General features: G+C 60.6%; 1 protein-coding gene across 3 annotated transcripts; it reads right to left on the bottom strand.

Annotated features, from left to right (window-relative positions):
• Positions 1-3,999: 3,999 nt before the first annotated feature.
• Positions 4,000-14,990, bottom strand: XAB2 (XPA binding protein 2). Of its 3 annotated transcripts, none has more exons than XM_059732424.1 (19): positions 14,814-14,990; positions 14,119-14,267; positions 12,924-13,047; positions 12,202-12,399; positions 11,509-11,643; positions 11,025-11,189; positions 10,004-10,148; positions 9,612-9,763; positions 8,982-9,101; positions 8,465-8,626; positions 7,868-7,999; positions 7,631-7,744; positions 6,969-7,131; positions 6,268-6,458; positions 5,770-5,892; positions 5,242-5,413; positions 4,896-5,022; positions 4,455-4,567; positions 4,000-4,335 (listed from the first exon to the last, which is right to left on the bottom strand). In XM_059732424.1, exons 1-19 carry the CDS (start codon positions 14,862-14,864, stop codon positions 4,274-4,276), a joined length of 2,598 nt encoding a protein of 865 aa, XP_059588407.1. In that variant the 5' UTR covers positions 14,865-14,990; the 3' UTR covers positions 4,000-4,273. The 3 variants fall into 3 exon arrangements, with proteins under 3 accessions (XP_059588407.1, XP_059588408.1, XP_059588409.1); XM_059732425.1 differs by having other exon boundaries at positions 8,495-8,626; positions 14,814-14,988; XM_059732426.1 differs by lacking the exon at positions 8,465-8,626 and having other exon boundaries at positions 14,814-14,989.
• Positions 14,991-15,058: the final 68 nt, after the last annotated feature.

Genomic DNA, 15,058 nt, shown 5'->3' with positions numbered 1-15,058 from the left:
TCTATGTCAGCATTGGGAGGGTAACAGGGTTTTAGTCAAAGCCTGGATGGCTGGGTTCCTGACCTGGCTTTGGGACCAGGGGTTGCTGATGGACATGAGACATCCTTGGGGGTAAGAAGGTAGAAGTAAAATGCAGTTGGGGGCAAGGGCGTGTGTGCAGGCATCAGGCTCTGCTTGGCAAATCTAAGTTTGTCAAAACCCAAGCTATTATCCACAAGGAAATACGGCAAGCCTTAGACAAGCTGCAGGAGTGAGAACAAAGGTGGCTAATGAACTTCAACCATGGCAGGTGCAAGGTGCTGCACATGGGAGAGGGATTATAACCTCTTCCCCTCTGTACAAGCTGCTATGCCCTGAGTAGCATTTTGACTTCAGGAATGAGTCCATGGCCATGTGGGTGGCAGGTAAGCATGGTGTATTGTCCCCAAAGAGGAACCGGCCACTGCTGGGGGCTGTGGCTTAAGTGAAAATCTGCACGCTGAAATGGGAGCATGGACACTGTGCTGGCAGTGAGGGTTCAGCTTCTTTCCAACCAGCTGCAAGCAGAGGCCCAGTCTGGGTCCAACCTGCTACTAGGTGCTGCTGATGTGGGCGGTCATTTCTGCCAGCCACTGGATGATGGTGCTTCTCTTCCTGGCACTAGGCAGGTCTCATCTAGTGCTTTAGGCACAGTTTGGGGCTCCATATTTGACAAGGGATGTGGGGAAGTCAGAGAGGATCCAGGGGTGGGCAACAAAGATAGGCAAATCATATGAAGAGAGGCTGAAAGAGCTGGGCCTGTTTAGCTTGTGAAAAAGGTACAAATACCTGGAGGACTGCCATAAATAAAAAAGGAAAGCACCTGTTCATTCTGTCTTGCTGCAGAGAGGAGTACATGGACCAATGGTTTGAAGTTGCAGCAAAGTAGGTTTAGATGAAAATCGGGAAAAACCCTTTCATCATCAGAACAGTGAGACTGAGGAATAGATGCCCAGGGGAGTTGTGGACTCTCCAGCACTGGAGGGGTCTAAGCAGAGGTTGCACAGCTACTGATTGGGGATGATCTAGGTGTAGCATAGCAAAGCCTAGCCTGGGAAATCCCTATAGTACAGCACAAGCATCGCTGTTTGCACCCTTCCCCTTTTCTGCTGTAGGTAAAGCAGGGGAACCAAGCAGCCAACGTCCTGCTGTTGTATAAGGTTGTTAAGCTACACTAGAGAGATCCCAGGCAGAGCCCATGTCGCTGCTACAGAGGAAGGCAAAATGCTGACCTCCCCACCTCCCAGCCATACCAATCTGACCATGGGGTGAAATCCCTCCCTCACCTCAATGCAGTGTTGGTCTGACCCTGAACAGAGGCACAAGACCCTCTAGCCAGGGCCCTCTGTGTTTGAGTCTCAGCAGGTGCATTAGAGCAGCCCAGTCACCATCCCCAGCCTGGGCTGCAGCCAATACCCAGTGCCTCCAAGGGAGGTTTAGAAACCCCAAAGCATATAGCAGCAGAGGGGGAAATGCTTCCTGCCTGGGGCTGGGGCTGGGCAAGCAGAAGGCAGCAGCAGAGGGGGAGAGGACAAAGCCACAGACCAAGGGCAGCAAAAGGAGCAGTGGTCCCAGGAGGCTGGAGCCAGGCAGGGGTCCGTGTCAGCCTAGGTGGAGGACAGTGTTGGTGCTCAATAGAACCTGCCGTTACCCCATTTACTCAAGTCCAGGATGACCCCCCCACATTCAATATGGGAGGAACAAGCCTTGACTTAGAAGACAGGCTCATGGGAAAAGGCAGCACCTGCAGGGAGAAGAGGTAGCAGGAAGCCAGTGGGTGAGTCATGGGGGCAGCTCTGGAGCTGGAGTTGGGGCACCTGATGGTGGAGCAGCAGGTGGGGGTAGTTATTGGGAGGGGCAAGTAGGGGGGCAGGGGAAAGTGTACAGGCTGGGGGCAAGTGGCAGATGGGCATGGTGCAAGGAGCCCAATCCCCAGTCATTCCCCTTTCCCTGCCACAGTAGCTGGGGGTGGGGAGGCATGACTAATTTGAGCCATCCCTGCCGTCATTAGAGTCTAGACATGGAAAATGATAACAAATGTCTCATTCTCCATGTACACATGTTCAGTGGGGTGGTGTCATCTTAAATTCAAAGTCATCTTGAATGTGGGTGAGTAGGACAGCATGGGTAATGGGGCACAGCCATGTTGGGGGACAGGTAGGGGGAAGTGCTGCGAGCTTCCCTTCCACAGGGCTGCTGCCCCACCACTGTGGGGCTGAATGTAACAAGACCTGGGTGATACCCACAGGGCTAGAGGCTGCTGAAGCTGTAGAAGCTTGACTGGGCAGGTCTGGCCTGGCTAGCAGCCAAGAGCCCCCACTAACAAGGCAGCAAATAAAGCCCACAGGAAGATGCCAAGGCCAAGAAGGGTGCAAATACTGGTAAGAGCAAAGAGCAGATGTTGAGCAACGCACCAAAAGACGATATGGCGATGGAGGCCACCGGGTGTCTCCCACCAGCTGTGGAGAACCAGGGACAGCTCAGGCAGGCACCACCATGCAGGAGTAGGAAGACTTGCCATATGTAGTGGCCTGGGTCGGGGGCAAGTTGCTGCTGCTGTTCAGAACAGGTTGGCTGAGGGGCACAGCTGGTGTTGGACTGGGTGGCATCCGGGCCCAAGTACAGGCATCCTCTCTCACACTGAAGACCAGAAGCTAAACACCCTCCTGCTACAGCTGGGGCCTGGGAGATTTGGGGGCCCCCAGCTGTGCTCTCTGCCTCCAACCCAGGAACCAGCCATTCCCCAAGGACAGGTGCTGGGCATTGCCACTCGTGTCAAGGCAAGGGCACCTTTAGCCTCCCTACGTTAGTGCCAGAGTCTGATTTGCCCCGAAGATGGCCAAGTAACATGCCCAGCTCAGAGCACTGCCCTGCTCTGCACTAGCAGTGCTGAGTGAGGGGGAAACAATATTTTCTGACATACAACATACCCTTGTTCCTACCCACCCCCACTGCTGTTGGAGACAGAGCTGGACAGACCATCAGTCGGCCCCACTGTAGCACTTGTGATGCTCCAAGGCTTTTTTTCCTTTGGAAACCAGTATAGCCATTGCAGCATGTGCTACTGAGTCCCAGGGAGGCACCTCCTGGTGTGCTGTCTAGCTCTGGGCCCCACCCTTCAAGGAGGATGGGGGCAGGTTGGAAAGAGTCCAGTACAGAGCAACAACAATGACCAGGGGCCTGGGAGGACAGGCTGGAAGAACTAGGCGTATTGAGCCTGGAGAAAAGGAGGCTGAGGGGGGATCTGATCATGGTCTTCAAATACCTGAAAGACGATGACAGAGAAGATGGAGATTAGTTGCAGGGGACAGGACTAGGAGCAACAGCCTCAAGCTGCAGCAGGGGAAACTGAGGCTGGAGATAAGGAACAACTTCCTGACTCCAAGAACACTCAAGTATTGGAACAGGCTGCCCAGAGATGTGGTGGAGTCCCCATCTCTGGAAACATTCAAGAGCAGGCTGGACAGACCCTTTGGCTGGGATGATCCTGCCCTGAGCAAGGGGTTGGACACGATGCAACTCCCTGACGTCCATTCCAGCCCTGCAATGCTATTATACATGAAGAAATACAGTAAGAGCCATCTCCACCACTTACTGGGCAGAAGTCAAGGTGGCAGCAATGGGGCACACTGTATGTGGTCAAGTATAGTACCTTTCCCCATCCCCAGCTCTGCCCAGGGGAGCTGCTACCTCTCTGCAGACAAATGATCCAGGTGAGGGGAGAAGGAGACAGGGGCTGGGGGCAATTGGGGCTTAGCCCGCATCAGGACCCCTTCTTCTAGAGCCCAAGCCCCCCAACTTGGTTCCTATGGGGGGCACCAACCCAGCTCTTGGGTGCCAGAGCCTGTGTGCAGTCCCCTCTCCCCCACATGCTATTAGCTCCCAGGATGTGACCTGCCGGCTCCCTAAGCTGCCACAGGCTGTGCCAGGCTTGGGGGCTGCAGTGTCCTCCATTCAAGGCAGCAATGACAGAGGCAGGGGTAGGAAAGACAGCATTTATAGGACACAACATCATACAGAAATGGGGGGCTGTGCCAGACTCCCAGTCCCCCCCAGGTTCGCCTCTACCCACTCCCATGCACGGAGGCTGTAGCCCCATGAGTCCCCACAGTGCCAGGCTGCCTGTGCATGACTGCCCCTCAACTGCAGCAGGGCTGTGCTGGGAGAAGGGGAGGGAAAGATGACCTACTCCTAGGCTGCATCCCAGCCCCGGACAAAGGGGACAAACAGAACCACTGGCAGGCTTCAACGTGGCTCAGTCATCCTTCAGGCCCCCAAAGACAGCGGATGGGACACTCTGTTGCTCCAGTGGCACCTCTGGGAGAGAAGGGGGGGCAGAGAGGGGGGGGCGTCAGTACAGCGCCTCCTGCCTGGCCCTGGTCCTGCCCCCTAACCCAGTCCTGACCCCCACTGCCCTGCCACCCCTTGCCCCATACCGTCGGGCTCATCGTCACCAGCCCCATCGTCACCCAGGTCGTCATCGATGTCGATCTCATCAGGGTTGGCCTGGCGGGACAGCTGGGCCAGCTCTGCACGCGATGCCTTCCCCCTGCAACACTGCCCGTCAGTGCCTGCTAGGCCAACAGCCCTGACATCTCATCCGCCCCCGCTAGGCACGTGAAAAAGACCCCTAACATCCCACACTCCCCTCAACCTCTGCCCTGCCCCACCACATGCCTTACCCCAGCCCACTCCCTCTGCCCGGCCCTGAAAAACCCCAGCCAGCACAGACCTCCCAGAGTAAATGAGGCTCCCTCTGTGCCACCACCCAAATTCCACTGCCCCCTTCACTTTCACCCGTGCCCCAGCCAGCTGGCAAGGTCCCCCCTGACCCAGCTCAGCCCTCAGGGGCCAAGCAGTGCCCCTCCCATGCAGACCTGACAAAGAGGATCTGGTCTTTGGTGCGGGGCTGGTCACGTTCAGCTTCAGCCGCCAGCTGCTCAGCTCGCTGCTCCAGCAGCTTCATGTCATCCAGCCCACTCTGCCCTGGTGCCAGGTCCGACACTGCCAGAGGGAGAGGTTCAGAGCCCAGTAGCCCTGCACCCCACTCCTGGGATGCAGCCTCCCAGCCCCAGTGCCCCCCAGCCTGTGCAAGCTCCCAGCCCCCAGAGCTGCATCTCAGCCACCCCCCAGGGGCCTCTGCCTCTTGGCACCCCCAACCTTAGCTCACCCTGGGTGGGTTCCAACCCTCCCAATCTCTCAGCCCCCTCCCCGCCAGCTCACCAGTGCCAGTGGCGCTGCTGTAGACCTTGAGCATCTGCGAGGCCATGAAGTTGACCTGCGTGTTATAGGTGGCCTGGACGCTGCGGCGGATGCGCAGCATCTCCCGGATCGTGTCCTCGTTGCCATGGCGCAACTCAAAGGCCTTCCACGTCTGCCAGAATGGGCCTGTTGTCTGGAGGAGGAGGGGGGCCGGCAGGGAGAGGAGTGAGAGTGAATGCCCGTGGCCCAGCCACCACCAGACACTGCCTTCACCCACCCCCTGTAGCACTAGGGCTGGAGCAACCCAAAGCCAAGCCTGCCTGGGACAGTGGCCCCAGACACATGCCCTGAGTGGGCAGGGCCTCCAGAGAGACACCCCTGGTGAGTGGGGCCTCCAAAAACTGTGCCTCCAGGCACAGCCCAGCACCCAGAACTAGGGAAGCAGGATGCTGGCCTAGAGGAGCAAGGGATAGGCCTAGGGCAGATCCAAACCTCCTGCCAGATCCTCTGCCCACCTTACACACCACACCCATGAGCCCAGGAGCTTACACGGGGGTCACAGATCTGGGAGCAGTAGGAGTAGATGGCGCGGGCCCGATCGATCTCGCCCAGACGGCACTCCATGTCAGCAAAGCGCAGGCACATGTCCCGTGCTGGCTCGTCTGACAGCACCTGGGGGGGCAAAGGCCGGGGGGTGGGGGGAGGCATAAGCAGAATTCCAAGACCCTGGGACCCAGCCTTACAGCAGCCCCATGTTTGACCTCCACCTGCCCCAGACAGCCGGGGGAAGGATTCAGCTGTGCTGCCCTAAGGTGGGAGGAGTGGAGGGTGTAGCCCCTGCCAGTTTGGCCCCTCCTAGTGGGTACTGGGGCTTCCAGTGCCCCTCTATGCTTGGGGGCAGACACTGGGACAGCCCAAAGCCCTGCCCTTCACCCTTGCCAGGCTCAGGGGCAGACAAAGGAAGCACGAGCATGTGCCAGGCAGATACGGTAGGCCCCTACCATGCCCCCAGACTTCCCCAAGCTATGCTCCAATCCCCCCATGCACCTCAATGGCCTTCTCATAGATGGGGCGGGTGTGGGTAACACCGTAGATCTCCGCCGCCCGCTTGATGTAGATGTTGAACATGTCGTATTGCTCTGCAGGGGGCACAGCCCGTGTGGCACGCTCGTACACTGCCATGGCATGGCGCGCCAGCCCATGCTGCTCCTCCAGCCCAGCATATAGCAGATAGATAGCTGGGGAGGAGAGGCACAGGTTAGCCAGGCTCAGCACAGACCCTCACCCTCCAGGGAGATGGTTACAGGGGGCACCAGGTCAGCCAGCCCAGGCAAAGACCACCCCACCCCCAGTATTGATGGCTGCAGTAATGGGAAGCACACCAGATCAGCCAGCCCTGGCACAGATCACCAAGCCCCCAACCCCCTGAGTAGATAGCTGAGGAGGAGGCAATGCATCAGCCACTCCTGGCACCGCCCTGCAACAGCTCCCTTAGGTAAATGGCTGCAAATGGAGGGGGGGGGGGGGGGGGGGCAGGGAGGCAGTGGGCGCCAATGAGCTGGCCCTGGCACACGCATCCCTTCCCACTGGCCGTGGGGATCGAGACCCAGTGTGGCTCAGGGCTGGCAGGGAGAACTGGCCCTGCCATGCAGCCCACGCCCACCTGCCACCCCCTGCCTGGGCACTGTTCCAGGTCAGGCCAGGGCTGCCAGGCCCTGTGCCCCACACCACCCATGCCCATTACGTACTCTTAGCATACTTCTGGGGGCAGCCATCCAGTGCTTGCTCAAAGAGATCACGGGCACGCTCCAGCTTGGTGCCGCCATAGCGTGCAATGAACTTGGTCAGGTAGGTGTGCCAGATGTCAGCCACATTGGGCCAGCGGAACAACGCAATGCCACGCTCGTAGGCCTGGCCAGGAGAGTGGGAGGTGGTGAGTGCCAGGGCCTGCCCAGGACCCCTCCCACTGCCTATCCAGGACACCCAGTACCCCCCCAGCTCCTGCCCCGCCCCCCCCCGACTCCCCAGCTGTTCCATCCTGAATAGCCCTCAGCTGCGATCCAACCTCCACCCCCACTCACAGCCTGGGACCCTCCTAAATTCTCTGGAATCCCTCCCTGCCAGTATGGGAATCCCAACCCCCAGCCCTTTATTGCCTGACCTGGCAGCCCTGAGCTGAGACCACCCCCAAAGCCTGGAAACCACTACCCTCCCCCAACAAAAACCCTCACTGCCTGACATGGAATGCCCCTCACTCTGCTTCTCCCAGGCCCCCCAAGCACAGTGTAAACCAGGCAATGCCTGCACCTAGAGAACCCCCCAGCCCTGCACCCATTAACCCTTTAACCTCTGGAAGCCAGCCCCTCCTGCCCCCCCAGACCTCTCCCCAGCATTGACTCTCCCCACCAACCTTGAAGCTCTCCTCAAAGTATTTGTGCTCCTCCAGGAACAGGGCATAGTTGATGACAATTTGGGGGGTAGCGATGCGCAGGTCCAGGATCCGGTCATACACTGCCTTGGTAGACTGGTGGGGAGGGGCTGGGGTCAGCGCTGGGGGGCAGCACCCATAAGGCTGGAGTCTCCCCCTGGCCTAAGCCTACAGCCACCACTGGGGGGTGCAACCCCAACCTCCAGCCTCCTGGCATACCTTGAAGGTGCCCAGGCTCTCCTCTAGGTCCGCCAACATGGACCACACTTTGAGGGACTTGTAGACGCGGTTCTGGACAGGCTCCGAAGAGTCGAAGTACTCAGCTTTGCGGGCTGGCATGGCAGTGGCTCGCTGCGGGAGCAGGGAGAGTGAGGCCCTGCCCCAGAGGGGTCATTCTGTCCCCCACTCCCACCACGATGCACATGGAACCCAGGTGTCCAGGCTCCCAAGCTCCCACCCAGCCAGACCCCGCTCCCCTCCCAGAGCTGGACAGAACCCAGGTGTCTGGGCTCCCACCTCTGCCCTGTGCTGTAACTGTGCAATCCCACCACTCTCCTAGGGCTGAGATACAATCCAAGAGACCAGACTCCCAGGCCCCACCCTTGTTCCAATCCCCCAGAACCCCCTTTTTCTCCCAGAGCTTCAGAGAACCCAGGCATCCCCACGCCCCTCCCAACCTTGGCTCCAATCCACTGCTTTCCAGACAGCTGGGAGAGAACCCAGGCATCCTGGGCCCAAATTCTTCCTCTCTCTGCTCCCTCATGATCCCCAGCAGGTATTGGCACCCCCCACCTCATGAGCAGCCCTGATGCCCACCCCACACCCTGGCAGGCAGTGGTCACAGACCCGGAGCAGGCGCAGGGCCTGATCATAGTTGTGGTGACGCAGCTCCATCTCGCCAGCCTCGCACCACACACTGGCTAGATCATCAACCTGCTTGAAGTTCACCTGTGTGCCCTTGGCAAAGATTGTCCGGGCCTGGGGGGGGGGGCAAGGTGGGGAGTAAGGGGGGGCAAGGCATCCTCTTGCCCTGGCAGCCAGGATTTGGCCCCCAACCCCCACCCTCAGGCCCTGCTTGCTGCCCCCACCCACCAACCAGCTGGCATCACAGAGAGGAGGCAGAGCTGGACACGTGAACCTCCCTCCAGGAGCTCAGACCCCAACTCCCACTCCTGAGCTTTAGCTCTGCAGCTGGGGAGAAGAGGGGACAGATACCTCCTGCCTCAGCATCTGGGTTTGAGCCTTCCAGGACCTGCCTGCTGCCCCCCTAAACCTGTGCCCACCCCAAGCTGGCATCACAGGGAGCACATGGACTCTTCCCCTCCCAACTCACATCTTCAAGCTGCCCATTGTCCTCATAGAACTTGGCAAAGGAGACCCAGAGCGTGTGTGGCTTCCCCGTGGCCTTGGCAGGGTCCACGGTGCGCACAGCCTCTGTGTAAGTGTTGATGATCTGGGTGATAGGATGGGGAGGGATTAATGAAGGAAGTGGGGAACAGGACTACCACTGGTGGCAGGGTGAAGGGGGGACTCTGGCAAGCCCCCAACCCTGGGATCCCTGGTAGGCCTGGCCCAGCTGCCAGGCACAGGGAAGGCGGATCGCACAGGACAGGACCCAAGCATCCGGGCCCTCAGCAATGCCCTCAGCCTGGGGCATCACCTGCCCACAAGGCAAAGCAACCCCCCTTCAGCTGTGGGCACACCCTCCTGCCCCAGAGCCAGCCCAGAGACCCCCAGGACCTCCCCAGACTTGCTAGGTGCCCTGTCCCACCCCAGCACCTACCCCTGCTCTAGCCCTGCAGCCTCCCCACCCCAGCTAGGGCATTCTATGGGCCCCTACTTCGCAGTGCCCCCGTCCTCCTGCTGAAGCATTCCATGACCCCTGCCTGTCCTGCTGCCCACCCCCATACACCTGTAGGGGCATTCTTTGCCTCACCCCCAGTGGCCCCACTAGCACACGCACCTGCTGGGGGTTCCCAGCATGCAACTGCACACGCTTGTGCCATTCGTGCACATTGTGCGGGTTCTGGCGCAGCAGGACACTGTTGAGAAGCAGGGGCCGGCGCAGCATCAGCCGCTCAAAGCGTGCCAGGCGCAGCTCCAGCTCCACCTCATCTGGGGGGGGGGGGGGAAAAGGAGTGGAAGGGGTCAGCCCAGCCCCTCCCTCCACCAGCCCCATGCCCCAGGGGCTGCAGATGCCAAGCTTGGAAGGAGCCCCTCGCCCCCACAGAAGAGAAGAGCAAGATGAACAGCAGAGTCCTCCAGCACCAGGGAAACTGAGGCACAGCACTGAGAACCCTGGAGTCCTGAGGCCACCCCAACCCCAACCTGCCCCAGGACCCCTCTCCCACGCACCATCATCCTCCTTGCCCAGCTCAGAGGCCGTCTCCATCTTGGCAGCAATCATGCTTTCCTCGAACTGTGCATAGCTGTCAAAGACCTGACTGAAGTCCCGCACCGTCATCACCGTCTGCACCGCCTCCTCGTACACATCCCGCGCCTGCACCCGCACAGCACCCGTTAGCTCATAGGGACACCCAGCCCCACCACAGCACTTGCCCGCCCCCACCCCGCTACCACTTTCTGGAATGCAACATGTTGGGGTAAGCTGCCCTGGCCCTGCCCTACTGCCCAGACCCTTTCCTTTTCCATGCCAGGGACTGTCCTTGTAGCACTGCTATGGACACAGGGATAGGAAGTACTTTGGCCCCCACCCCACCACCCCTCCCCTTTCTGTGTCAAGGATTGTCCTTGTAGCACTGAGATGCAGCTGTTTCTGGGATGGAATGTGGGAGAAGCCTCAGCACCACCCCCCACCCCTATCTGTCCCTGAGATGTGACCACTTCTGGGGTGAAATATCCTATAATGCTTCAGTACAAAATATCTGAGCCCTGCCCCAACTACTCCAAGCCTCCCCTTTCTGTAACACTCCCTGTCCCTAACATGTAACCATCTCTGGGGTGGAACTTGCCATAACACTGTAGCACAGGATGCCTTAGCCCCATCCCCACTTTTAGGCCCCTCTCCTTTCTGTGACACTTCCGGTCTCTATAGTGCAGAGAGGCAACTGCTTCTGGAATGGAACATAGGATAAAGCTACACTGTAAGGTACCTTGGCCCACCCCTTTGTGACACTCCTTGTCCCCAAGATGCAACCACCTCTGGGACTGAACGTCTCTCTCATCCCTTCCTGCAACACCTGTCCCTATGGCACTGAAATGCGACCACTTCTGGGGTGAAATGGGGGATAACACTATGCTGGAAGGTGCCTTGGCTGCGCCCTCACCCCAGAGCCTCCACCCCTTTCTGGGACATTCCTTGTCCCCGAGCTGTGACCACCTCTATGGTGAAGCACACAGCTGCTCCCAGCAATACCTTCTCAAAGTGGCCGCTGCGGATGTAGTAGTCAGCCAGGGAACACCACAGCTTGCCCAGCTGGTCGGTGAAGCGTGTGAGGCCCCCACGAATGATGGCCCCCACATTTAGTGACTTCACCTTGTCGGGGTTCTGCGAGATCAGGTCACACAGCTCGTGCCACAACTGTGGGGGGGAAGGGGCAGGGTGAAAACGGAGTAGGGAGGCAGTCAGGGGGACAGGCTGTCACTACCCCCTGCACTGCTCAGGGGCAGGAGGGGATAGGGCAGCCCCGTCCAGACCCAAGGCATCTGTCCCGCCCCATGGTCCCATAAAACCCCAGCCCTGAACCTGCCCAGAGCCCCACCCTAGGGATCCGCCTTGGCCCTGACCAGATGCCAGGATCCCTGTGCACCAGGCCCCACCCCAACCTTAGGAGCCCCACCCCACCCCATCCATTCTCCAGGACCCCACCCCACCCAAAGATCCCTGCTCCTACCCCCACCTGGTAGTTGGACTTGCCCTCCTTAGAGACGAACTTGTCATCATTGACGACGGCTGCCAGGCGCAGGGCAGCCTCATCCAGGCGGTCGATGGAGCGCAGGTACTCGATGTACTCCTCTGCCCCCTCTGGGCTCAGCTGCAGGAGGGCACATGGATCAGTCCAATCTGGTCATGCATCCCCAGGCCCCCCAAATCCACCCCCCTGGATCACCCCTACATATCCCACCTCCACAGCCATGTCCTCCCAACACCCCCCAAAGGCCTCCAAACCTCTCTCAGAGTTGATAAGGACCTTCCAGTTCCGTCTCCACCCCCCAGGTTCCCAACCCACAGTTGACAGGGGCACCCCAACACCCCTCCAGGCCCAACAGGGGAGGCCCTCTCCCCAACCTGGACCCCCCTGACCCAGCCCAGAGCTGACAGGGACCCACCAGGCCCTTGGCTCCTACCCCCATGGCTGACAGCACCCCTGCCAACACCCCCATGGGCCTCCAAACCTACCCCACAGCTAATAGGGAACCTACACCTGCCCCAGCTCCCATCTCCCCATGGGCAGTAGGATCTCCCCATTACTTCCTAGGCCCAACAGAGCAGCCCCTCTCCATTCCCCAAACCCAACCCACACCCAACAAGGACCCTCCATCCCACAGCCGACATCCCCCAACAAAGGGAGCAATAGGGGGCCAGGCCTCACCTTGAGGTAGCGGCGGTAGACACGCACGGCAGTCTCAGGTAGCGGGTGCCGACGCACAAAGGCCAGGTAGAGCGGCCAGATGCGGTGGTGCTGAGTGATGGGCAACGCCCGTAGCGCCCGGTCGAAGGTGCGGCGCGTGCGGGTCACACGGCACTGCTCCGTCAGAAACTGGCAGTAGTCCAGCCAGATGCGTGGCATCTGTGGGCAGTGCCCCGCACCTCATAGCACTGATGTGAGGGGCATGGGGCACGTCTCTGTGCCCCCCAGCCCTGACAATCCCCCAAGGCTTGCTGTGACAGCCACAAAGTAGACTGCCCCCTCCCCACCACTATAAAGATGCCTGTACTATGGACACCTATGCAACAAGTTTGATCAGATCTCAATGCTTCCCTGGAGCCAGGTGCATGGGAGGGGGCATAACCCTCAAGGGGAAAGCCATCCCCTGTCCCAAGTGGGGCAGAACGAGGCCAGAAGCAGGGCTGGGGTCCCTAACCTGCACCGTTCCTCCCCTGGCCTGCCCTGCAACCACCCTCCCCAGCCCCAGAGGGACCCAGCAGCCTGCCCAGTATCTCCCCAGCCCCTTCAGTGCCCGCAGCTGCCCCACTCTCCCCACCCCCCCAGTCCCTGTGCAGCCTCAACCTGCTGCATTCTCCCCAGCCCCATGCAGCCCCCTAGCCTGCCCCACTGCTCCTCAGCCCCCCCCAGCCTGCACTTCCCCCTACCTTATGCATGAAGACAAGGGCACGTTCATGACAGTTGTTCACCTCCTCATACGCAGGGTCGGTCACACACCGGTTCTTCACCTGCTTCCGCCGTTGCTTCAGGTAGTTGTACCACAGCTTGTAGCTGCAATGGGGGGGCTGGGACTGTCAGCACCATGGGGGGGGGGGGGGGGGGGGGGGGGGGGGGGGATGTCCCTGGCACCTGAGCCCTGGTCCAATGAGCCCCCCACACAACGGTCCCCACCCTCCACTGGAGCTGGCCCCACAATGCAGGGATGACCAGACCTCATGTGGAAATGTGGATGGTGGCAACTGCTCCCTGGGATCATTGGCTGGGTCTGGAGGGTACTGCACTGCCCGGGGACGCTCTGTCCCTCAAATATCTGCCCACCTGAGGGCCCTGCTGCTCTGAGCTCCCCCTGGACAGGGGTGACCCTAACTGCCCCTTCCCAGATACCCACCTGCCTAGGGAGCCCCTTCTCTGAGCTCTCTGTGCCCCCTGTCACCTACCTACCTAAGCTTCCCCTGCCCCAAAGCTTTTTCTGCACACCCCACGCACCTACCACCTGGATACCCTGCTGCTCTGACCTCCCCCTGGACTAGGGGATGGTCCTAAATGCCTCCCCCTCAGACCCCCAAATCTGAATTCCACACGTCCCTGCAGCTCTCCAGGCACCCACCTACCCAGGGCCCCCCGCCCCAAGCTTTCCCTGCCCCCCCCACCTACCTGGGGACCCTGCTGCTCTGAGCTCTCCCTAGACTGGGGGTGGCCCTAAATGCCCCCCCCCCCCCCCCAAATAGCCACCTGATTGAGGACTCCCAACTCTGAGGTCTCCATGCCCTGCCAGCCCCCTTCTGGCACCTACCTACCCAGAGCCCCCCTGCCAAGTTCTTCCTGCCTCCCTTTGCACCTGTCTCCCCAGGACCCCAGCCCTGTGGGGTCCCTGCCCCTCCCCCCCAATACCCCCTGGGGACCCTGCTGCTCTGAACTTCCCCTGGACTGAGTGGCCCCCACACTCACACACACATCTTGAATACACACATGCCTAGGACCCCCAGCTCTGAGCTCCCCATGCCCCTGCAGCACCTACCTACCCAGGATCTCCTACCCCGAGTGCTCCCTGTCCCCCCAGCACCCACCTGCCCAGGGCCCCCGGCCCCAAGCTCTTCCAGCCCCTCCTCCTCCAACACCCACCTGCCAGGCAGCTCCTTGAGGGCCCGCTCGTAGAGCAGGTTGAGTGCGTGGCGCGGTGCACTCTGCTTGAACTCGATGTAGCGCATCCAGCACTTGACGGAGAAGGGGTTCCGCAGAATCTCCTCCTCATACTGAAGGTCCTCCTCCTCCTGCCGCCAGCGCATGCTTGGGTCAGCACGGTGCCCCCACCCCCGACCTCCAGGCAGTGAGAGTGGGGCAGGGTGCAGAGCAGACAGGGCTGGAGGAGTTGGGGGGGACACATGGGAGCAGGGCAGACAGCGCTGGGGGTAGGGCCAGGGGGAGGGGCTGAGAGGAGCACATGGGGGTAGACCAGACAGTGCAGGGGTGGGGCAGGGGTTGGGGGGGAAAGCGCCAGAGATCCAGGGAGAAAATACTGCGGGGACAGGGGCACGTCAGGCAGCGCACTGGGGGGCAGGTCCAGGGAGTTACAGGGGGACACATGGGGGAGGGGTTATGGGGCGACGCAGACAAGGCTGGGGGGCAGTAGGGGCGGGGGGGGTGATGGCGGGGTCAAAGGGCAACACTGGGGCCACAGGAGGTCACTGGGGCAGGGCTGGGTTCAAAAGGCAGCCGGGGGGGCGAGGCCCAGCTCAGGGGGCCCTGGGTGTCCCGGGACGAGGAACACCCCGCCCCAGAAATGACGCCCCGGCTCCCAGGCCCCACCCCGCACTCACGAAGACGAGGTCGGTCCGCCCCACCGCTCCCGGCATCTCCATATCCGGCATCGCGACCCCGCCAAGCTCCGGCCTCGCCCCGAGCAGGCCACCTCGCCCCGAGCAGGCCGCAGCGCACTGAGATGATGTCTATGTCACCCTCCTTCACGTCACCGCCCTTCGCCCGCCTGTTGGCCGCTTGCGGCGAGAGCCCGCCCCCCAGGAGCTGGCCGTGGGCTTCCGGCCGCCATCTTTCCTTTGGGCAG

This window comes from Alligator mississippiensis, chromosome 8, assembly GCF_030867095.1.
Source record: "Alligator mississippiensis isolate rAllMis1 chromosome 8, rAllMis1, whole genome shotgun sequence".
In the NCBI taxonomy this organism is placed as follows: domain Eukaryota; kingdom Metazoa; phylum Chordata; order Crocodylia; family Alligatoridae; genus Alligator; species Alligator mississippiensis.
Note: the sequence above shows the minus strand (reverse complement) of the source record. Positions and strands in the feature narration are given on the sequence as shown.